At 36.6% G+C, this 23,745-nt stretch overlaps 1 protein-coding gene across 3 annotated transcripts in view; it reads right to left on the bottom strand.

The window, feature by feature from the left end:
• The window catches only part of ATG2B (autophagy related 2B), a 60,239-nt gene extending 36,999 nt beyond the window's left edge, over positions 1-23,240 (bottom strand). For 2 of the 3 annotated variants that reach the window (XR_014494400.1, XM_083379456.1), the window contains exons 1-15: positions 22,405-23,240; positions 18,003-18,165; positions 15,662-15,814; positions 14,118-14,220; positions 13,539-13,698; positions 11,218-11,397; positions 9,402-9,498; positions 8,957-9,139; positions 7,807-7,961; positions 5,792-5,897; positions 4,278-4,539; positions 3,395-3,545; positions 2,246-2,341; positions 1,942-2,130; positions 467-740 (exon numbers count right to left, since the gene is read on the bottom strand). Coding sequence is in view for 2 of the 3 variants with exons in the window: in XM_083379456.1 (XP_083235582.1) it covers positions 467-740; positions 1,942-2,130; positions 2,246-2,341; positions 3,395-3,545; positions 4,278-4,539; positions 5,792-5,897; positions 7,807-7,961; positions 8,957-9,139; positions 9,402-9,498; positions 11,218-11,397; positions 13,539-13,698; positions 14,118-14,220; positions 15,662-15,814; positions 18,003-18,165; positions 22,405-22,566 (2,434 nt within the window). In the remaining variant the exon portion in view is untranslated. The remainder of the gene's footprint in view (positions 1-466; positions 741-1,941; positions 2,131-2,245; positions 2,342-3,394; positions 3,546-4,277; positions 4,540-5,791; positions 5,898-7,806; positions 7,962-8,956; positions 9,140-9,401; positions 9,499-11,217; positions 11,398-13,538; positions 13,699-14,117; positions 14,221-15,661; positions 15,815-18,002; positions 18,166-22,404) is intronic. The other variant, XM_083379457.1, reaches the window with a different exon arrangement.
• Positions 23,241-23,745: the final 505 nt, after the last annotated feature.

The following is a 23,745-nucleotide window of genomic DNA, read 5'->3' as shown; positions in this document are numbered from 1 at the left end:
ACATATGTTCCTATGAACTGTAGTGAAGCAATAACAAATCATACAGGAAACTTATTAAAATTGTTGTGTCCTTACATTCTTTACAAAACAAGTCTTTTTCAATCATGATTCTCAATTATATAGAAAAATAGCTATCCTGTAAGTGCAGACTATGACCTCTTAAGACAGAGGTGGGGAACTATGGCCCCTTTATGACTTGTGGATTTCAACTCCCAGAAGTTATAAAAGGGCCATAGTTCCCCACCCCTGTCTTAAGACAACAAAAATATAAGGGCTTTATTTAAAGTTATAATTATTTTCATTTATATACCAAATGTATAAAATTATTTTCATTTCCCTTCCTGAAGAACACCCACATATTCTTAAATTAGGAAAACATGGAATAGTAAATAGGCTATTATTATCCAACCACTTGTGTACTTCATGGCACCCACTATTATAAACAGTTCCTGGTTCTTTATCTTACCAGTTAGTTCTTTAAAAGTGAGCTCTAATTGAATTTGCTCTGAAGACGGCCCTCCAATAAATTCTGTTTTAAGTTCTGTGTCTGAAAATTCTAATTGAAGAATTTCCTTCTGAAGTGATTTTTTAAACCACGGTCCTCGTTCTGGATCTGATCGTAGGTCAGGTATTGGGAAGCGAACTGAAAGCTTCAGAGCTGGTGCAATCACTTGAACCGATACTTTACAATTAGTGGGAGTACGTGAATCATCCAGAAAAACTTCAGCAAACGCCTTGTGCTAAAAATGCATAATAACAATAAAAAACAAAACACTGTTTTTAAAGCATGGGGGGGAACTTAATTTATATGTGTGTGTGTGTGTGTGTGTGTGTGTGTGTGTGTGTGCGCGCGCTATACTACATTTCTTAGCTGAAACTGTCATCTTATGGTTGCTATATACACAATGTAGTACTAAAAGAAATAAATCATAAAACTGTTTATGAGATTTCTAAACTCACGCTGGAAGTGTTTGCAAACTAACCCTTCACTCAGGGCTGGACATCTTCCCCACGTCATGTGATTCAACCTGGGCAAGAGAAGATGAAATCCAGGCATACAGAGTGGGATTGAAGATTCATGGATCTCTGAATTTTAGAAAATTAGAAAATTTTTTAGATGGTGTATATTTCATTAGATGGTATACTTTTAATCTTTCCTATATATGTTTATGTATACAGGTAGTCAGGTTGTATCATTGCCCCCCCCCCCGGGCAGTCATGCGAATGCATGTTAAGTGGGTCAGCTTTACAACAGGTTAAGGTGTTTCACAATTTTTTTGTCAGTTTTCAGCATGTTTTGCTGATTTCTGACCAAAAAACGCCCAAATGAATGGGCTTAGTTAATGAATGTGGCATTTGTTTAATGATCTTGAATTTTGCTTTACTATCACCACAAAAAGGCCAGAAAATTACATCCATTCATGCGGGTGCCTTGATTTATAAATGCAAGTCCAGGCTCAATTACAGTTGAGGACTACCACTACAAATTAATGTTTGTATTTATGTATTTGTTTAAATATTTTGTATAGCCACCCATCTTATATTGAAACTTCCAACCAAGAGATACCTTTAGATTGTCTCCTAAGTAAACATCACTCCACTAAAAGACATTTTTAGGGTGCTGCTTTTCATAATACGTGGCTTTCCTCTCAGGCATTGGGTCAGGAAGATTTGCAATTCTGTCTAATATTATTGCTGAATTGCCTCGGTGAAATTTTTGTATTAGTTTTTACTCTGATTTGTGTATCTTACAATGATTTATTTTTGTTTTCTGACTTTTTATTGTTTGCTGCTCTGAGTTATCTTGAGGATAGTTATGAGTAATAAGTAAACAACTAAATAAAAAGCAAAAATGTCTACCTCAAACTTCCAACTATTCATTTTTTTCCATAATCAAAATGTAACCAATACACAAGTAAAGCACAATGATTTTCTACTTACCAGGCTAATGTGTTTGTTGTAAGAAGTGTACATATGGGATGCCATAGTTTCCACTGTGGTTAGCTTTTGTGGTTGAAGCAATGAATTTAGTCTGTCTACAATGCTAATATCCAGTTCACAGAATGCTGGACTCAACTTCACTTGCAAATCTGCTTTCTGGGGAACAGAGCTCAGTCTCCCCTGGCTACCCTGTTAATAAAACACTACAGACCTATTACAAGTGTAAAGCACTGTTTCTACACAATTGCATAAATTTATATTTATATATTTAAAAAATCAGAGAAAACAATTTTATCAACTTTACCTGAGGCCCTTTGTTGTTTGAGTGCTTGTAATGAAGTTGAAGGCATGAGGGAGAATGTAATTTGTTTTCTTGCTTTTCAGAGTTAAACCTAAGGAGCTTTAAAAGAAAGACAACAAAACTGCTAATAACTGTAATTAACGCACAGCTTAGAAAAACCAAAAACACCATCCACCATTTTGTGAATGGATTTCCACACGTCCAGTGTGAAATCCCCTCAGCCCTCCCAAATACGAGGAAGGAAGTGCAGAGATGGAGTTATGGAATGGGAAATAAATCTGTTCTTTGGGTAATTACCACGCTATCAGAAGATTATCAGAATGACATAAAATCCAATATATTTGGAGAAAAAAAATAAGAATGTTATTGTTCACCTCATTTCATGATTTTTCACTAAGCAACCCAGAGTATTGATATTTTCCTTGCTTTTTTATGTTATCTAGAACAACCTGCAGCAATAAGTTTTAGATCCCTAGGATTTTGTTTAGTTTTGTATTTTGCTACACCCTTGGATATTAGAGAAAATGGAGCCCCAAGGATTTTAAAGAGAGAGAGAAAATAGTTAAGCATTTTGGATTATTTTCTGATTGTTGCATTATAAAAGATATGGCTGGCACGAATTTCTACAGTGGATGTAGAAAGCCTATACACTGGTTAAAATGCCATATGGAAACTGAAATACAATATTTCCGTTTGTTTTTCAATTGAACTGTATAGCTCACATGTTAAAGGTGGAAAAAATTCTGAAGTGATTTATCTTGATCTGATTTTTTTACATCTCAAAAACCTGGCATTTTAACATGTGTGTGTAGATTTTTTTATATCCACTATATTACAACCTTACTCCCCCCACCCAGTGGGGAAGAATGACTTCTGCCTGGAGCAACTTTTTCTAAATAGGTATTTCCAACCCAAACATTTAGCTATCAAAAAGTCAATTGTCATAAAGCAATCACGTTTACACATTTACCCCACTGAATGCAATATATATATATATATATATATATATATATATATATATATATGTGTGTGTGTGTGTGTGTGTGTGTGTGTGTGTGTGTGTGTGTGTGTGTAAAAATATAAGGGAACACAATTTCATATTTTTCTCAGTGTGTTTCAATTGCTAATATTAACTGTATACATATAATTTACCTCTGTATAGTGAGGTATTTGGGAATGGGAGTCTGTAGAAAACAGGCATTCCAGAAGTTCCATCTCTCCAATAGATAAATCTGTATTCAAACACTGAGAGGTTGATCTTTGTCGCTGCTCATAGGACACTTTGAGGACTGTACCTATAAATCTGTCATGAGAAACAAAAGAACAAACCATTAATCAATGAACATGTAATTGCTCTTTACTGATTGTTAAAAAGTTGTAGAAAGACAAATTTTAACTGCCAAAATAAAACATTTCTTTTGCTAACTTTTTCTAACATGCAATAGTATCTCAAATACATGAAAAAAATAATCTACTTCCAAGTGCTATCTGCCACTAAAGAGAAAAATTGGTCAAGAATTAAAAGAAAGAAAGAAAGAATGGCAAATCTTGCTTTGTCGTCCAGGCTTAGAAATTTCCCAAAAACATCCAACTGCCTACTCTGTGACCGAGAATGGTGGACAACTTCTTGCAAATAGAGGAAAAGGAATAATTTGGCTAATTTGAGCTAGTGGTTAAGGGACCAGGTCAGAAAGCGGGAGACCATGAGTTCAAGTTCTGCCTAAGGCATGAAAGCTGCATGACTTTGGACCAGTCATTCTCTCTCAGCCCAATCCACCTCACAGAGTTGTTGTTGTTGTAAGGAAAACAGGAAGAGGAAGGTTGGATATGTTCACTACCTTGAATTCTTTGTAAAAAATAATAAAAGTGGGATACAAATAAATAAAAATAAAATACTCCTTTTATGTTTGAAAGCTGTTGTGCTTTAATGTAAATTTATAAATTAACTAAACAATAAATTAATGTTATTTCATCATCATTCATATACACTACTGTTGCTTTGTTATATTACTAGATAAACAAGAAAAAAATGTACCGAAGGTGGTCATGTGAACAAGCCTTTGCAAATACTTTTCGGAGGAACAAAAAATCGTCTGTGGGAATCTGAGCTGGATCAACTTTTTCTATCTGGGTAAAAAAATCCTGTGCCATTGATGTTAGCGGGCTAATGTTTATTGAAGTTTCAGGTGGTGGTAAAGGATCAATATGGAGCACGGACACCGAGAAAGCACCCACTACTAGTCTAAAAAGAAGTTCAGGTTTAGACTCATCCACTGAAATAGATCTGGATGGAAGAGCTGCAATGAAATAAAAATTATACTACTTAAAATAGTCTTCAATAGTTTGTCTTTACAATTTAACATCACTTTTAATTACTATAACATCAGCATTAAGTATTAAATTATAACTGTAATATATTATTACTGTATTATTAATCAAATCATATATACAGAAGCTAGATACCTTATCTATGTAGTTGAGGCATTTGAAATTCTGCTTATATAAGAAAGTAGCACTTGTATTAACTAAATATATATTACATTATATGCTTAATATAATTATACTTACCTTCTTAAGTAAAGAGAATTTCAAATATGCCTTAACTCTAGCTACCTTATTTATGCTTTTCAATAATAAAAATACAAACAATTTGAAAAGTAAACATGTAGTATATCATATTCAAATTCACACTTAGAAATATATATATATATAGCATAGCTTAGTTACATTCTTGCATTTTTAGCGTTCTCAGTTATGAAAATACAACTAGTGTGGGAGGGGTTGAAACAAGAAACGTATATACTATCCAAATTTTATGAAATAAGAGCTGGATAAAATTATTAGCAGAATTTCATATATAAAAAGTCAAATAAATTATTCAGTTTGAACTTTTGAAACACCCCAAAATCAGCGGCTACTTTTGATCCAATAAGTACTAAATATGCTAACGCAGGTAGTACTCAACTTACAACAGTTCATTTAGTGACTGTTCAAAGTTACAACAGCAGTGAAAAAAGTGACTGATGACTGTTTTTCACACTCATGACCATTGCAGCATCCCCATAGTCATGTGATCAAAATCCGGATGCCTGGCAGCTGGTTCATATTTATGACCGTTGCAGTGTCTACAGGGCCATGTGATCACCTTTGCAACCTTCTAAACAGCAAAGTGAACAGAGAAGCCAGAAGCCACAACCTTGTCACTTCCTTAACAACTGTGTTAAAAAAGGGTTGTAAAATGGGGCAAAACTCACCTAACAACTGTCTCACCTAGCAACAGAAATTTTGGGCTCATTTGCGGTTTAAGTTGAGGACTCTGTTTCAGAAAGCCTCTTAACCAGGTAAAGAAAGAGATTACTGTGACATCTTCAAGTTTATGAATATTTGAAATCTTGATTCTGATTTAAAATGAGGAGACTAAGAATAAAATAGCAGGTGAAAATAAAAGTACTAAAAGTAACAAACAAAAAGTTTCTATTGCACAGTGTTGAAAACTATGCTACACTGGTTTTGAATAATGAGGCATGCTATTTCCCAATTTTCACTTACAAGTTCTTTGTAGTGGAACTGAATGATCAGTGTTAGGAGTAAATGATGCACTTCTCAACTGCGGCAGTTCCTGCTTGTTTTGATCAAATTCTCCCCATGCTGACTGCTATTTAAAATAAGAACATAAATGTTATTATGCTTGCATTATATAACATTTCAGCACTCTGAGTTATTCAATAATAAATGACAGAAATGTTCTCTACCCTCGCAGCTGTTCTCCTTCCCCCTATGTAATGTATACCGGCCTGTGTTGTGGGTTGGGTCTGTCAACACAAGTCATGACTCAATTACTCTCTTTGGGAGAGTAAATGAATTTCTTAAGAGCCAAAAGTATTGCTTACTGAAAAAAATATTAATACAGACAAATGTCAATGGTCTCCAATCCTTTTAGGTAAGATTGCTGAGAAAGTGATTTGACTACACTTATGGAAAGCTCTGGATGAAATGTATTATTTGGACTCTTTTCAATCAGGACCCAAGCCTAGGCATGCAATTAAGACTGTGTTCGTCACCTTTGTTGATGATTACTGTAGGATCAGAATATAGGGACTACAATCATCATAGTTCCATTCTGTCCAACATTCGATGGCCTTTGATAACATTAATCTGGATTGACTGAAAAAGCTGAAAGATGGGTACTCTTCTTCAGTGGTTTTCAATCATGAGTGGGCATTTCCAAATATGGTGGACAGAGAGAGGTCTGCCACTCTGTTATGGGTTACTGGAAGATTTACTCTCTTCCCCTCTGTCTGAACGTTCATAGGAACTAGCCACTAGTACAATGTAAAGTATTATCAATATGCTGATGATACCCAATTATATATGTCTACCCAGGGCTGATGAAGGAATGAAGGTCCTGATTACTGCTGAAAGCTTTCGTGCTGGACAGCATTCTCTTAGATGGAGCTATGCTGCAATTTGAACTCATGATACTTGTTCCAACCAAAAGTAGTGCACAATTAGTTATTGTGTGCCTATTGCAGTCTTTCTTGGATCACTTATTCAAGTTTTTAATGCTCTTGGCACCTCACAGCTTGATTATAACAATGATCTTAAGAGCAGCTGCTCTTGAATGCCATCCAAAAGTTTCATTTGTAAAATATACTGCAATCTCTGTAATTATGATAATACCAAGGTTCACCAATGTAATGTCACTAGTATAGGAGTAGCAATGGCTGCCAAATAGCTTTTGGATGCAATTCAAGGTGCTGGCTGATACTTTAACGCCCCAACAAGCTCAAGCACTGTATATATCTGTTACCATGTTCTCCAAGGTGATTTTAACTGTCCAGTAAGATCCAGGAGAAAGAGTTTGTTGTGAGCCCCCTCACTAGTGGATGCTTACTTCAAGGATCTGGGATTAACTCTTCTCAGTAATGGCTCCCTTCCTTTGGAAAGTATTTCCCCAAATATCACCTTACTAATTTTTTGGATCACTATAAAAAACATGACTCTTCAGAAAGGATCTGGAGAGAAGTAAAATTATGCTATACGTGATTAGTGATACAATTTTTACTGTTTTTAACTGTACCAATATTTGTTTTGAAACTTATTTTATAAATATAAGAGGTTCAATGTCTCCAGAAATGCAACAGCATACAAGATGTAGTAACACACATAAATAAATAAGTAAGTAAGTAAGTAAGTAAGTAAGTAGACAGACACACAGACAGACACAGACATTCATTCATTTTTGGAAACAAATGAACTGAAGCAGAATCAGGATTAGCTTGTCCACAACTCATGCATTTTGGCTCTAAAGCCAATCAGACCATTACGGACTGTGCTATTTACAAACATATATTAAAAAACTTGGAGAATTAACCAGCAGAAAACGTAATGCAATAAGCAGAACCAATACTGGGGTAGTAAATGTGATTGTATGTTGGATAATTGGCATGTATGCTTTTGGCCATGGTTATCACTAAATATATCTTAGTATGTTCTACAAACACAATCGCTCCCAAACACAAAAAGTTCCTTTGCTCAAATGCAAACAGTTAAGTACTACATACTGCTGCAGCACCAAGTGGAGATCCTGCTGGGGTAGCAGTATATGTACTAGTTAAAGAAAGATCTAAATCCATAGTTGGTGGTTCTCCAAGAGGTGGCAATGAAGAAAGACTGTGAGACATCTCCATGTCAGCCATTGAGAAGAAAACCTCTTCTTCTAAAAGAAAAAAGTAGATATGTTTGTAACATTCAATACCAAAAAAATCACAATTCAAGGAAAAGCACAAAGCTGTTGGTCTCAAGAACAGCATTATTATATGTACAGTGTATTGAATCATATATATTTTCCTAAAAGCCACTATATAATTTAAGATTATCTGGAATTTCTTCTACAACAACTTCTCCAATGTCAAATTCTTAGTATATAATGGTAATTGAGTAGTATATTATCTAGCATAAAAATAAACTATACATATTTAACACTGGTTATTAATAATATATCAACAAAACTCACTAGCTACTTATCAGCATTCACAAGTGAGAAAATGTGCAAATAATGAAATAGGCATCATGATGCAAATATCACAGCTTATCTACTTGCATCCTATGTTGGAACACAAATGTTTTAAAGGTGGAATTTGAATGATAAACATTAGATATGCTTGTTATTACTTTTGTCTCATTGTTTCTTTCTGTGTCACAAGAGTGACAGTGGGATTATCATTCAAAATTAAATCTGATGTCTAAGTGCTTAAGTCCTTTCAATCTGAGAATTTTGAAATAGATGTTATATTCAATATTATTCAATTTTAAAATATTTAGTATGAACTGATGAGACTCAGGCTTTAACTCATAAAAATACTTCGGTTTGAGTTATGTTGTTTTACTAATTTTACAGGTGTTGTATTGTGTATATTTAATGAGTTTTACGCAAGCTGTCAATACTTCTGAATTGTGGAGGAGTAGAAAGGAGGAAAATAAAACAAATATTGAATTTTTTACAATTCAATTTTTCAGTTGCTGATTCATGCTAAGCCACTATGGTAATGCTAAACTATTATGTGGCTTGTTTCTTTCTGGCTAAATGCAATGTTTAATTCTATAAGGTCAAGTCCACAAATCATTATTTAAAACTCATAAATTAGCATTATGTGCAAGCCCATATAAATAGCAATATGCCCATATACTAGGAAGCTTAGGATGTTTGCTCACCACGACTGGAAGGAGTTCTAGCTGCCCCAGCTTCATAAAAACTCAGATCAGACTTTGTACCTACTGGCAAAGTTTCTTTTCTCAAGTAACGATTGAGCTCCATCTGAATTCGATACTCATCTTCCTGCTGCATTGGCCGATTTTTTCTATCTTTATTAGATAATTCTATTCTGCCAGGATTCTCTGCAATGAAACACAAAATAGAAGAAATATGCTCTCTAATTCTCTAAGTTGTAGGAAACACAATTTTCCCCACCTTAGCTTCAAAGCCCCATTGTTCCAATGTTGGCATAACATTATGAGCCCTGCTTCCCCTGTACAACCTGTACCCTTCCTGTAACTACATAAAAAAATTGCCAGCAAATATTTAAAACCTTGGCAACATGCAAAACTCAAGATTGTTCCCTTTATTTCAATCATATTAAACAACACAATTTCAACTTACCTGGTCTGGCAATGGCTGCAAACATATCCAATAAAAGATGTACCTGTCTGGGTGACAGGAACAGGTGTATGGAATCTATCTGTCCATCTACGTCCAACTTTAAAAAAATTAACACATTTGATAAGAACCAGTTTTCTCAGTTATCAATCTTGCTATTAAACAAAAACAGTACTTTCATCTCTGATTTTAATTATGAAATAAACCGTGGATACAGTTAGTCTGTGAAATATAATGACATTAGAATCCAGCTTGCATATTAGTTTTGATTAGCATTCATATGTCAAAGCTTAGTTGTTTATAAAACTTCTTTGGTATGTCCAAACTGAACAGTCTCTTTTTACATACATAGAAATTAACAGCTCGAGCTCCAAGGCTTTATTACTATGTGCAGACATGCTTATAAATCTGAAACATATGGTATCCATAGAAAAGAATATTTGGGGGGCAAGTTGAACTGGGGAGTCCTTGGTTGTCTCTGAGCTTAGTTGTCTTCTTGCAGACATTTCATTACTCATCTAGGTAACATCATCAATGCTGATGGTGATGCACAGTTGGATAATGAAATATTTGCAAGAAAGCAACCAAGCTCAAAGGATCGCATACCTACAATATGTAAGTCAAGTAAATAGGAAATATGTATTGAAAAGCTATGTATGCAATGGTTTCTTAGACATGCAAGTTACATAGAAACTGTATTTATGAGCAAAGGCAACAACTGTAATATAGACGTGATTTCAGTATTCTTCACACATTTTGTGCTAATGCATAATACATCCTTCTTTCAAGACATGTGTGAATCCATAATTGTAACTTAGTATGTAAAGGTGAATAAAGCAGACAACAAAGGCTTGTTCAATTAATTATGTTTAAGAAATTGCTTGTCCCGCTGTTCATAGTTATAACTATTATAACTATAGTTATAATATATAGTTATAACTCTACACACACACACACACACACTCTATATCATTAATTAAAGAGATACAAGAAAAACCCTTTCATATTTTAAAAAGATCTTTGTATAGGAGAAGAGCAGGCAGAGAAGGGTGGGGTGGAGTTAAGTACATAATTAGTTTAAAGTAACTGCATTCCCACAAGTGCCCCAAGTCCAAACACTCCTGATCCTTATCTGGTGACAATTTAGTGTTGCAGTTTAATTGATCAGATTCTTATGTATAGGCTTGAGTAAATCTTTTATGTTACAATCTTATGAATGTCCCTGATTCTTTCCGATTATTTCGAAGATTTCTTTGTTTCTCTGCTGTCAATAGTTTCTCCAGCTATAATATTGAGGCTCACAAGATTTAGTTCTGCAAAACCTCACAGAAAAGCTATTATTGTTTTGCTCTTAATGTACTTGTTTCTTGCCTCTGACTAGTGGCAACTACTAGTTAAATAATTTGATTTTAAAATGTTACAAATGACATTGTACTAATTGAACTTGATTTTTTTCTTGTTGTCTGGATCTACAACTGAAATACGGCTAATTTAATCATGTATTCTTACTTAGCTGTATTTATTTCTTTTGATTCTTTTGCCCTTCTCTGCCTTAAAATAGAAGAAAAATCAAACTGTAGACAGCAAGCATACACACTTCAGATTATTTGCACTGATTTTAAATAATGAACAATGGCCTAATAATTACAACATGCTTATCCTTCACTTTTACACAGTAGACTAAACAGAGTTCAACTATGTACAAAAAAACTTTATCAAGGAAAAATGGAATGCAGAATAAAGAGAGATCTACACCAAGACTTGAATAACATGTACCAATGGGGGGAGGGGGGGAATATGACTACAATCAACAACTAACCTTTGCTCCTGGAAGCACTTCATTTTGCTTTAATGTAAGACTCAGTTCCATCCTTCCAATCAACTTACATATTTGCACAGGATCCGACAGAGAAACTTCAGGTAGGTTTCGTGGTAGTTGAGGGTGTGGCTCGTACATAATTTTTGGATTCCAGCTAGGTGAAAGCTTTGATTCTGTTAACTTTAAAATAAATAAATAAAATATACTTTCAGAGGTAATATATAAACACACTTTCTTGCTGTGTGCAGAAATATATGTAGTCAAGCTATATGAAAACGATAGTACACAATTGTTCAGTACTAGCATAAAACTAAAAACACTAGAATAATGGGATAAAAACATTGTTAACATTACAAATTTAACAGAGATTTTACAGCAAAATGTTTCTGTAATTTCCCTGTCCTATGTCCTGGCCTTCTAGAGGAGTAAGAAGATATGACTCTGGCAACTTGGGTGGGGATCCAAGGGCACTATGCAACCTTGGGGGTGCCTTAAGTGTGCTCTGTCTGCCTTTTAACTTATCTTTTTTCTTTATTTTTACTTGATTTTCATCCTGTTTAGTCTATTTTAATTGTATCTTTTTATATGGTTCTATGATTTATAAACCACCCAGATACATTTAGGTAGTGAGATGGGCAGTATCTAATTTGATAAATAAATATAGTGCATAATATTTTGACCAGAATGTGATATAGGTCACTTAGATTATGAGTTGGATTTATACATTAGCATATGCCAAACTGTTTAACAAACTCCTTGTTTTATTGTCCTAGTTTGTAGCAAGATAACTCTAATTTAGGAAGGATGCTAACTCAGAAGCACCCTTTCCCACTTCATTTCTTTTTAATACAAAACTAAACACCAACCTAACAAGACAATAGATCTTAAAGGCATTTTAAATAATAACATGGTTGGTGGTGATAGATCTGTGCTTTACAGGAAACAGCCCAGACAAAAAAGGCTATGGTAAACTGAAATAATATTGAACAATTTGGGAGACTGACCATGAAACAACATTGAATATTTAATTCAGACTATTTTATACTGCTATATTTTACAAACACATGATAATCCGTGTGGGTGGATTTAACAAAATTTTGGTAAATGCTAAATTGCTCAATTTAGCTTTCACAAAAATAGACATTCAAAACTGCAAATGCTTGGGAGAGAAAATATGAAAATTGGGAGAGAAACTGGCAGGAATGCTTACGCTTTAAATACATAATATGTACAATACATACATACAACTATACAGGTAGTCCTTGCTTATTGATGGTAACTGGAGAAGGAAGCTCTGTTGCTTAGTGACAAAGTCATAAAACACAATGTCATGTAACCTCACCAACTTATGACAGCTGTTTTATTGTCCCAGTTACCAATGTTAGGCAAATTCCACAAACTGCAGGGTGGTCAAATGATTACCATTTGCAACTTCTTGTAGATTTCCCCAGTGACTTTGCTTAATGGAACCTGGCAGCGGAGTTTGCAGGTGGTAATCAGGGATGCTGCATTGGCTGCAACTACAAGCGTCCCTTGTTTAGTATCATCATAACTTCAAATGCATCACTAAACAAGTGGATGTTAAGCAAGTATAAATGTATGTATATTTTTAGTCTCCATCATGACAAATACTATACCAGTCCTTGGAATACTGACAATGACAGCAACTAGCTAGTCTGAATAGATGGAAGGTTACTATCTCTGCTGAATAACCACCAGATCCATGGAGCTGAAGTTTTGGTCATGAAACTGCTATTTTCTTCACTGGAAGTTCAATTGGAATCGGGGGCTTCTCCATATGGAAGAAGCCCCTTAACATCTACTGAATACTTTGTGTCAACACTTTTTAATGGTCTCTCATGCCTCTGAGGTCAGAGGGAAAGCCAATGATTTTCAATTTTGTCTGCTAAATAATGGAACACTCTCCCACTGAAGGTAGGCTATCACCTTTGCTGGCCTGCTAAAAACACTTATGATTGATCAGTGGAGGGAATTTGCAAAATAAATGGTTGCTACAACACATTAGCACTGGGTCTTCAAACTCAGCCCTTTTGTGACTCATGGACTTCAACTCCCAGAATTCCTCAGCCAGCGTGCCTGGCTGAGGAATTCTGAGAGTTAAAGTCCATGAGTCATAAAAAGGCCGAGTTTGAAGACCCCTGCATTAGCATTTTGTATTTCTATATTATATTAATTTTTGCTATTATTGAATCAATATTATGCTTTCAATTTATATTGCTTTTATGGATTCATATTTTGAATTCTGAATTTCTGGAGTTATAGAAATACAATAAACACACAAAAAAAATACAGAATTTTACCAACTGTGTAGTGGAACAGTCTGGAGAGGATTTTGCTGATGCTGGAAATTCATCCCAAAAAAAGGAAACACCTGAGAGCTGTAATAATTTGTGAGCAAAAGCTGTGGGCTGATGCACATTTCCAGAACATTCATCAGCAGTTTCATCACAGTACATCGTTCTATAAGCAGAAATCAATAATGAAATAAGAATAGAATATAAATTTACAATTTTCTTCTTTATATCAAATGAATAGCTTCAAAGAAAAAAACCAAGAAACTCCAGTTGCCTTTTGGAAAAAGCACCTTTGAGACAACCATGACCTGGATTATTGAGAATCTCCATAAAAATATAGCAAAGCATTATTGTATCACATGATCACAGAAGCATATGCAGCTTAACCTCTAATAACATTAATGCACTAATTTAATTACAACATTCCTCTATCTTCTTACATGTTTAAAATCCTAATCACTATTGCTACAGACATAATGTCAAGTTCTGTTATTGAGTAATACAGTAGATCCTTTATTTTAAATTCTCATAAAGTACTGATTCTATTCCAGCCATCATTTAAAATAATAAATAAAACCCACTTACTTCTCAATATGAATTTCCAGTGCTGTTCCACTTTTAGAATTATCTGGCACATGTTCAATTCTCAGAACAGTGTCTAAAAAATTGATTTTCACTCTTCTTAAAACTATAGTGAAAATACCAAGATAACAAGTAGCGTTACACCTGCTGGGTTCAGACTAGGTAGAAAGAATCATGTTATCAAGACAAACCCAATACACATCACATTGAGCAATAAACTACCGTTTATAAATCATGATTGATCACATAATATATTGAGCCAGATGAAAATAAATACTTAAAAATCTATGTAATACTGCATCAGCTAAGACTAAGTAGACACTAACATGCCTATTTCCAACGCATCCACTGGGTAATGTAGATGATCAGACTGAGCTTGAGGGTGGAATCAAACACATCATCAGTTTGGAACTACTATGGCCCCAAAAGAGATCTAAGTCCAGCCATCCTTGGAGTCCCTGGACTCTGGTGCCGAATTGCCTTAACAATTCATAGACCAGATTCCTGCATATACCGTTTTTTCCTAAAAGTAAGACCTACACCCAAAATAAGCCCTAGCTTGATTTTTGGGGGTGGGTCTAATATAAGTCCTACCTTAAAAATAAACCCTAGTTTTTGGACAAGGTGCACATCTAAAAATCAAGCTAGGGTGGAGATGGGGGTGGAGCTGCCCCACGCGCCCCACACCCACTTATCACTGCAGCCAGGCTTCCCATGAATCAACACCTGCCTTGCCGGCCCACTTCCTCTGCGGCACCACCCCCCCAGCCTGCATTTTGCTATCAGAGGCCTTCCGGAAAGGCCTCTGACGGCAAAATGCAGGCTGGGAGGTGCTGTGCACGTCAATCCTGAGCTCCATTCTCAGTTGCAGACACATTTCTTTTGGCAGCAGCAGAAGTGGGCTGGCTGGGCAGGGCTGTCGATGCCACTGCCGCAAGGTGAGACCATGGAAAAGACACCCCCTGAAAATAAGACCTGGTGCCTCTTTTGGAGGCAAAAAACCCCAAACAAACCAGGTCTTATTTTTAATAGGTCTTATTTTTGGGAAAACATGGTAGACAGCATGAAATAAGCTCATAGTGCTTTTGAACTCTACTATGGCTCCTGATCTTTTTGCATCTGATAGCTAGAAATTCAGGACAAAAAAAATTAATTGATGCTGCTACTACTCCTTTTAATTATACAGGCAAATGAACTCTTTCATTCCCCCTCCCAAATAAAATCAGACTACAATGCACCAATCACTGTGTAAGAAAAGCAACAGTTAAGTGCATTTCTTGTAACCGTTGAGACACCATCTGGGTAGAAAACACTTAAAATATTGGGAGAAAGAGACTGTGTAACATTGTCACTGGCTTCGATTCTTACCTAACTATTGTGAAACAATAGTTTATGCATGCAAACCTGTCCCATCAGAGCACAGGAGTGCCTATATGCTACTAAATAATGCCACATTTTAAAACTTGACAATTATTGTGACCCAATTAACAAAATATACTTTTGGTTAACTGATAATCTGGCTTTGCAGTTTATGAAGCAAACAGTACCTGTTTCAATTGTTTCAGCAAATTTCTCAAGTCCTTCAAAAGGCTGGGATCCTTCTCCTTGTTCATCTGTCAGTTTTTGACTAAGACATTCTTTTGCAAGCTGCATGCTACTTGTCATAAAGCTTGACCAATACATTGGTTCTGAACTAGAAGCTACCAAAAAAAGTCATCAAACATGCTTTATTTTTAATCAACTTCAGCCATTATTTTAAATTATCAGGATGAGTCAGTAATATTAAATAGAAACTTAATCAGCAAAATATTTCTAACTAACGTAGCAGTGATTTGCAATGTAATAAAAAAAATGAGAAGCCTCTCAAAGTTTATACTTATTCTCATAGAAACTTTGGCGCTAGCAACATTAAATATGTACAAAAAAAACTAGGAAAAGAATATTGTGGAGTAAATTGGATTGTAGGATATATCTACTTTTACTTCACACATGTCTGGAGAATAAATGCTCTGACCACATATTGCAAGATCAATGGATACACAAAATTATTCTGCTTCCATTTTAACAGATTTTGTAGAAGTCTTCCATTTTAACAGATTATGTAGTTACAGTCAAGATTATGAACAAAAGGAAAGCAATATAAAGACTGTTATTTTATGAAGAAAATTTAAGTCAGATGTGAGTTTATAACATACAGAATAAGAGTTGGAAGGGACCTTGGAAGTCTTCTAGTCCAACCCCCTGCTCAAGCAGGAGACCCTATGCCATTTCAGACAAGTGGCTGCCAATCTCTTCTTAAAAATATCATTGTAAACACAGTGAATCTATATACATCTAGATATCCTACAACTGTGTTTATAAAATAACATAAAATTTACAAGACAAAGCGTATCATAGGTTTGAGATAAAGTATTTAAGCCAGAAAAATGTATAAATTATATTTGAACACTGAGCAATATCCTTTGTCCTGAGTCAAGGAGATTATTTGCAGTAATGCTTATTTCCTTATTAAGCTGACTTTGTAATAATGCCGCTTGGGGGTGTGTGAAAGCCCTAATAAGCAGGCATATACACAGAATGAAGGCTACTGCTAAGCTTGTAAGCCGCCCTGAGTCTTCGGAGAAGGGCGGGATATAAATGGAATTAAAATAAAAATAAATAAAATAAATAAAATCTGATTGTTGTTGTTGTTGTTAGTTGCGAAGTCGTGTCCGACCCATCGCGCCCCTATGGACAATGTTCCTCCAGGCCTTCCTGTCCTCTACCATCTTCTGGAGTCCATCTAAGCTCACGCCTACTGCTTCAATGACTCCATCCAGCCACCTCATTCTCTGTCGTCCCCTTCTTCTATTGCCCTCAATCTTTCCCAGCATTAGGCTCTTCTCCAGTGAGTCCTTCCTTCTCATTAGGTGGCCAAAGTATTTGAGTTTTAGCTTCAGGATCTGGCCTTCTAAAGAGCAGTCAGGGTTGATCTCCTCTAGGACTGACCGGTTTGATCGCCTTGCAGTCCAAGGAACTCGCAGGAGTCTTCTCCAGCACCATAGTTCAAAGGCTTCAATTCTTTGGCGCTCAGCCTTTCTTATGGTCCAGCTTTCACTGCCATACATTGCAACTGGGAAGACCATAGCCTTGACTATACGCACTTTTGTTGACAGGGTGATGTCTCTGCTTTTTAGTGTGCTGTCTAGATTTGTCATGGCTTTCCTCCCAAGGAGCAAGCGTCTTTTAATTTCTTGGCTACAGTCCCCATCTGCTGTGATCTTGGAGCCCAGGAAAATAAAATCTGTCACTACCTCCATTTCTTCCCCATCTATTTGCCAGGAATTGAGAGGGCCAGATGCCATGATCTTGGTTTTCTTAATGTTTAGTTTCAACTAAATCTGATTATACATGGGTAAACCTACGCACTGCCTCATGATACCATACCTATTTGATATTCAAATATTCCACCTAGCAAAAATTAAGTGGATACAAGTAGCTCTTGCTTAATAACTGTTTACTGCAGTTCAAAGTTACAACAGTGCTGAAAAAGTGGCTTATCACCGGTCCTCACACTTACGACTATCACAGTGTCCCTGTGGCGATATGAGCACTATCTGCAACCTTCTCAGCTGGCAAAGTCAACAGGGAAGCCAGCAGAAGATCATGTGGTGCCGTCATGTAGTCTTGCTTAAAGACTGTGGGTGATTCTCTTAACTGGAATCAGGACTGCCAGGACTTCTATCGTTACGCGGGGCAATCACATATTTACTCAGCGATGGAGTTGCCAGTCCTAATTAGGGTTATTAAGTGAGAACTACCTGTACTGTGACACTGATTCACTTATTTCTAACATGCAAAAAATTAACAGAATATGTAATGACAAGCAACTGTTATTTATTAACTAACCTAGACATGGTCTTGGTTTGAAGACCACCTCTAAGCCCTTTACTTCAAGTGCACAGTTATCTTGAAGCAAAGAGCCCCAAGGAATGGACAGAGATATTGACTGAATAAATCCTTCAGTAACTTCCAGTGGAGCGTCTGCCGATTCCAGAATCTCATTCAGGCTCTAAGCATAGGGAAGAAGAACACAGAATTTGTAGTATTATCAGAATGCGTAACATTAATTACAATTTTAACCTAAACATGGGTAATTTCTCTTCTGCATCTAGGGCAAATTAGATTTAACTGCTTACAAAAATACAAGTTTTAGCAGTAATTGCTAGAATAATAGAATGCTCTAGGTTCAATCTTCAAAAGGTGTTTTTGATATGTGAAAATGTAGACACAGTATTTTTAAAAAAATACCTCTTAGTATTTGGTACGTGGTTATTAGATCCTACCATGTGGCTGCCTTCCAAAGCTGTCCCATCATGGGAAAATATGTGGGTAGTAAAAACGTGCTGCAGACAGATCTTATTTTCACACTCTTATGTATTTTGAAGCACTTTTTCAAGATTGAAGCTAAAGCACTGCACACACCCAAAACAATAAAAAAATCTCTCTGTGTTTAAAATAACAAAGATGGTTGCCAATTTGGATGCCTTTGGGAGATGATTAGGCCAATCCACACAGGTTAAAATTACCAAAGTCTACTAATCACAATGAGTATACAATGGTTCTGGTATACGCAAAACATACATAGAAAACAGTAATGCACCTATGTCCTACTTGTAATCTTATTACTGACATTTGGTTAGCCACTGTGGAAAAAATATGGTAGAATACTGTATATATCTAGGTTTCTCGTCTGATGCATCATAGCTCTTATGATATAATATGGAAAAACAAATCCCTTAATCCTATTTCCTTCTCTACTGCAATCTGTAATTTTAATGCAAATGGGGTATGCATTCACAGAAATGGACATATCATTCAATATGGCTGGATGCTCCCATTTCTATTACTTCTATGCTCCAATAAAATAATATATTTTATTTCATATACCCAATGTCAACAAATCCAATTCACTATCACTACCATTTTAAATATTACAAAATTTAATTTCATAGTCACAGACAAATTTACCTAACAGAACAAGTAAAATGATTGTAAAGGCTTTATCACAATTAAGGTAAATTGTTATTTTTTTAGTAAAATGCTTGTCATACTTGCCAACAACTATTTGTGCTTATGTATGTACATGTTACTGTGTTAATCAGTTATATAAAGCTGTGGGAAAGTTAATAATAGTAATAAATTGACAATGTCATTTATAAATCCTGTAACATGGCAAATGCTTTCAAATGCTGAAACACTGAAAAGTTAATTAAAAACAAAAAAATGCACATAACAGAAAATGGTGTTCATTTATTTAAGAACACACAATATTTCCTGAAGAATTCAGCTTATAGCTCAGACTCTTTATCATTACAGATGTTCTCAATTGCATATTCCTTTAGTTAATCTCATTACCTTGACACAGTCAATATTGTTTCTCCTAGCGTGACCCACTACTCTAGAAAATATCACCCAGGGAGCTTATTAGGTTTAAGAAGCTCTAAAAGAAGTCAGTCACAATACATGACACTGAATATATACAAAAAATCAACAAAAACAAATTTACAAAAAGCTCACCAAACAGAACATGCCTTGAATATTAATTTATATTAGAGGAAGGTTGTGGAAAGAATGGAAGAAACAGGTTATATCTAGACCTGTGACAATCAAGACTGAGGCCTAGGCATGAGATTGAAACCAAGTTGATTTCCTTCATGAATGACCCATAGACTCTAGAGGCACTCTGGTGGAAAAAACATGACCATCTTGTCTTATGATCAATATCAGAAGCCTCCAAGAAATCTAATAAATATCCTTCAGGACCACCTGAATGGGTTGGAAGAACCGTGCCAAAGTAATTCTGTTCCTTCCTGAGTGGGAGGTTCTACTTGATAGCCATGGGGGTAGAAAGAGGTTGCTTCTTCGAGGGCTTAATAAGTAGGAGTTTATCCAATGAACCCAGGCTACATAAAAATGGTACTGAATATGACTGAGATATCCAGGATAACTATCAGGAGGTATATCTAGAAGACCATGTAAAACTAAGGACACTGAAAAAGCTCTCTTTCAGGTGCTTAGTCTTGGACAACATTAGTGCCCAAAAAGACAAGAGTGATAAACTGCACCTCTCCAGGGACTCTCTCTATATCCTCAGGCTAAAGCAACTGAAATAACCAAGTGTGGCTATGCCAAGAATAGACTCATACTGCATTTATAATTTTCCAACATGGACTTCAACAAACGTGAACAACTTATCAGACAGCTTAGCAAATAAATCATAGCAAACTACCAAAGAATCCAGTGGCCTCAAATGAAAAAGAGTTCTTGCCATTTAGAATAATGACACTTTACAATGTAAGTGGACCTTATTTGCTACATATGAATCAGGCTTTAGGCAGAATTAGACCCACTAATTGGTTTGTCACAAGGAGAAAAAAAATGTGTTTAATTTTGCATTCCCAAAACCTTCATTCAAAACACTCTAAAGCAGAGGTGTCAAACTCGCAACATCACATGACGTGTCGTGACGTATCATGACTTTTTTTCCACTGCCGGCAATGGGATGGGCGCGGTTTCACCATGACGCATCCGGCCCATGGGCCGGCAGTTTCACACCGCTGCTCTAAAGTAACATAGGTTATTTGCTTTAATCAGAAAACTATCAAAATGACTGCAATATTCCAGAGAATCAAACTACAGAACTGAGATACCAATTTTCAACAAGCTGCTAAAAACCAGTTTGATTAATCAGTCTTATACATGTGGACTGAACATTTCAGATCCGCAACTGTTGGGCAATAAAGTATGGTCATAGTATCTTACTTACAAATCAATCCAACAGCTTCCCAAACTTGCACTTTTAAATGTCAATATTTAGAAATGCCTTAACCTTCATAATTACCTTCCTCTACATCAAAATATTTCATTTTCAAGCTAAAAGAGAAACTCTCTTTGTAATATTCTATATTTTATTAAAAGGTAGAATAAGAAATGACAGGAAATCTGCTCCAGATCAAATAGTGCACAGAATTCTATCTGTCAGTGTTATATGAACAGAAATGTTATCAAATCATAGTAACGTGAACTTGGGCAAATTTTATGAAGCTTACCTTGCATCTGCCAACACTATCATTATCAATTTCACATTTTATCATAACACATAAAGTACTGAATTATAATTGTTCTAAAAAGAGCCATCTCATCTAATGACTATATGTTTTTAAGAAACAAATAGTATATTTAGTATTTATGTACCTGGTCACAGATGTAAGTACTTTGTCTCCAGAGGGTCCAAATACCCACAGCCACTCTGTCTTGTGGGGGATGAATTATAATATTTTCCACATCAATTAAAATATAAAAATAGAGAAAGATACTGATATTCTACAAAATAAAATTTTAGTAAAAAAATGTTTTCTAAAATTTTTAAATACCCACTAAATTTCTGTAAAAACATATTTGGTCTATAAAAGCTAAACTGAGGCATATAATCACAAATGTATTTCTGCTTACAAAGACTCTTGATGTTTATATTATAAGGCATGTTTTGCACTTCTCCACATAGCCAGAATCAATTTTTAAAACTCGTCTTTATCCCTAAATTATAATGCTGCCAAATATGGATTTGATCAAATACTTATCATAGCTATGAGTTGTATATTACACTTTCACAGGATCATGCAAACAATGAAATTGGGCATCTAGTAATATCCTACTAATCCAGTCATCTCACAATTCAAATCATAAGACAAAATAAATTTTCAATGGTCAAATACTATTTCCAGTACTAGAGTTTCCATAATCTAGAGAGGTTTTCCTTACCTGGCCTCTTTTTGAAACCGTTATTGTTCAGCAGTACCGAATAAAATGTATCAACATGTGAGTTGATTTAGAAGTTAACTCTAACATGAATTTGCACTTTTTCTAAGTGAACCAACTGAAAACAACCTGAATGAGGCAACTGTTTTCCATTTCTTTTATTATTCCCTTTTTTCCCTCCCAAGTATAAAATAAAAAAATCAATTTTGACTTCAATACCACGACAGCTTCAATTAGGAAGGAGAGAAATAAGTTCTTGGATTATGATCCAAATATTTGGGAATGAGACATTGCTCACAGGTAAATCTGTTTTTACATCTATCGAACTTGGATTACACCAAACAGCCTCAATACAGGGCTCTCCACTATTTTGTCCAGGGAATAATAATCAGAACATTAATCAGAAGATAGGCAGGAAACTGAAACAAAAGACTGGGTATACCTGTCAAAGGACAATTCCTCATTTGCCAGCTGGAACTAGATCACTTACCCATTTGTCTAGAGGCACCTGTGCCAAGCAGCCTGTGCCTTGGTACAGATCTAGCGTGAGCTGCTCCAAGCTGAGCTTCTCCTGGAGAAAGTGCCCTAGGTACCTCTGCAGAAGATACCTGCAGGCCCTTTTTTTGATCGACTCCGAGAAGGGCCAAGGCATGATGGCCAGGAAAAGAGAGAAAGAGAGAGAGAGAGAGAACTCTTAAGTGAAAGAGAGAGACCGATGGGAAGTGCAGGGAAGTTAAAAGGAATGGAGGACAGGAGCCGGGAACCGACAACGGTCTTCAGGAGTTGCCCGACGGGGGTCCGTCAAGAGCACGAAAATGGACGGGGGAAGAAGAGGAGGGTCGGCAGCCCCACGAGTCAGGCACTCCAGAAAAGGGGCGTGCCGAGGCGGACACTGAATGTCAAGAGAGTTGAAAGGGGGACCGGGGACAATACGTCTGCTTGAGAGAGGGAAAGGGGACCGTCCGGGGACCGGGTCTCGGTTAGTCGTCAGAAAGAGCCTCCCGACTCGTCTCTTCAGTCCTGCCCGAGAAAGCTTCACGCCTTAAGACTTCCCAGAGCACCGCCGCGACAGCGAGAGCGGACGGCTCCATCTCGCCTCTCAAACCGCCGCCATCTTCTCCGAGGCCTGCCCCCCCCCGCGAAATTTAAAGGGCCGGGCGTGGGAGGTTCGCAGCCACGAGAGGGTCTTCGGCTTTTGCCCCCCCCCGACCTCTCTCTCGCTGTCCCGTGGAGGCGGCTGGCCGCGAGGTGTTTTTGCTTTCCGCCCCCTTTCCCCGCCCCAACCGGCTGGGCGGAGAGGCCGAGTTGTTGGGCCGCTCAGCCGCGTCGCGTAGCACGCTTTGGAGGACGTCAGTCTTGCGAGAAAGCCTCGTCATCTTCTGGGCTGCGGAAGGGAGAAGACGCGCGCGCGGGGTGGGGGCGGGGGGTGGTGGGGGGGAAAGCGTCACGTGACCCTCACGCCTTTGGAATATAGAGATAAGAGGAAGAAAGAGCAGCGGAGGCCGTTAGTTTGCGAGTCCATGTCAGCCTGAAAAGGACGGGAATATTCACAAGCGCGTGCAGGGAGATACTGAAAGGCTTGTTTTTTTTTTAAAAGATGTCATATGAGTTTGGTGGAAAACACATAAAGAACGGTTGCTTGAATTGGGTACGTCTAGATCAGGGGTAGGCAACCTCGGCTCTTTTATGACTCGTGGACTTCAACTCCCAGAATTCCTGAGTCAGCTGTGAATTCTGGGAGTTGAAGTCCACGAGTCATAAAAGAGCCGAGGTTGCCTACCCCTGGTCTAGATTAATGAAAAGAAGGATTAGGTGTGACATAGCAGTGTTC

The sequence above is a fragment of the Vipera ursinii genome, assembly GCF_947247035.1.
Source record: "Vipera ursinii genome assembly, chromosome: 1".
Classification (NCBI taxonomy): Eukaryota; Metazoa; Chordata; class Lepidosauria; order Squamata; family Viperidae; genus Vipera; species Vipera ursinii.
Note: the sequence above shows the minus strand (reverse complement) of the source record. Positions and strands in the feature narration are given on the sequence as shown.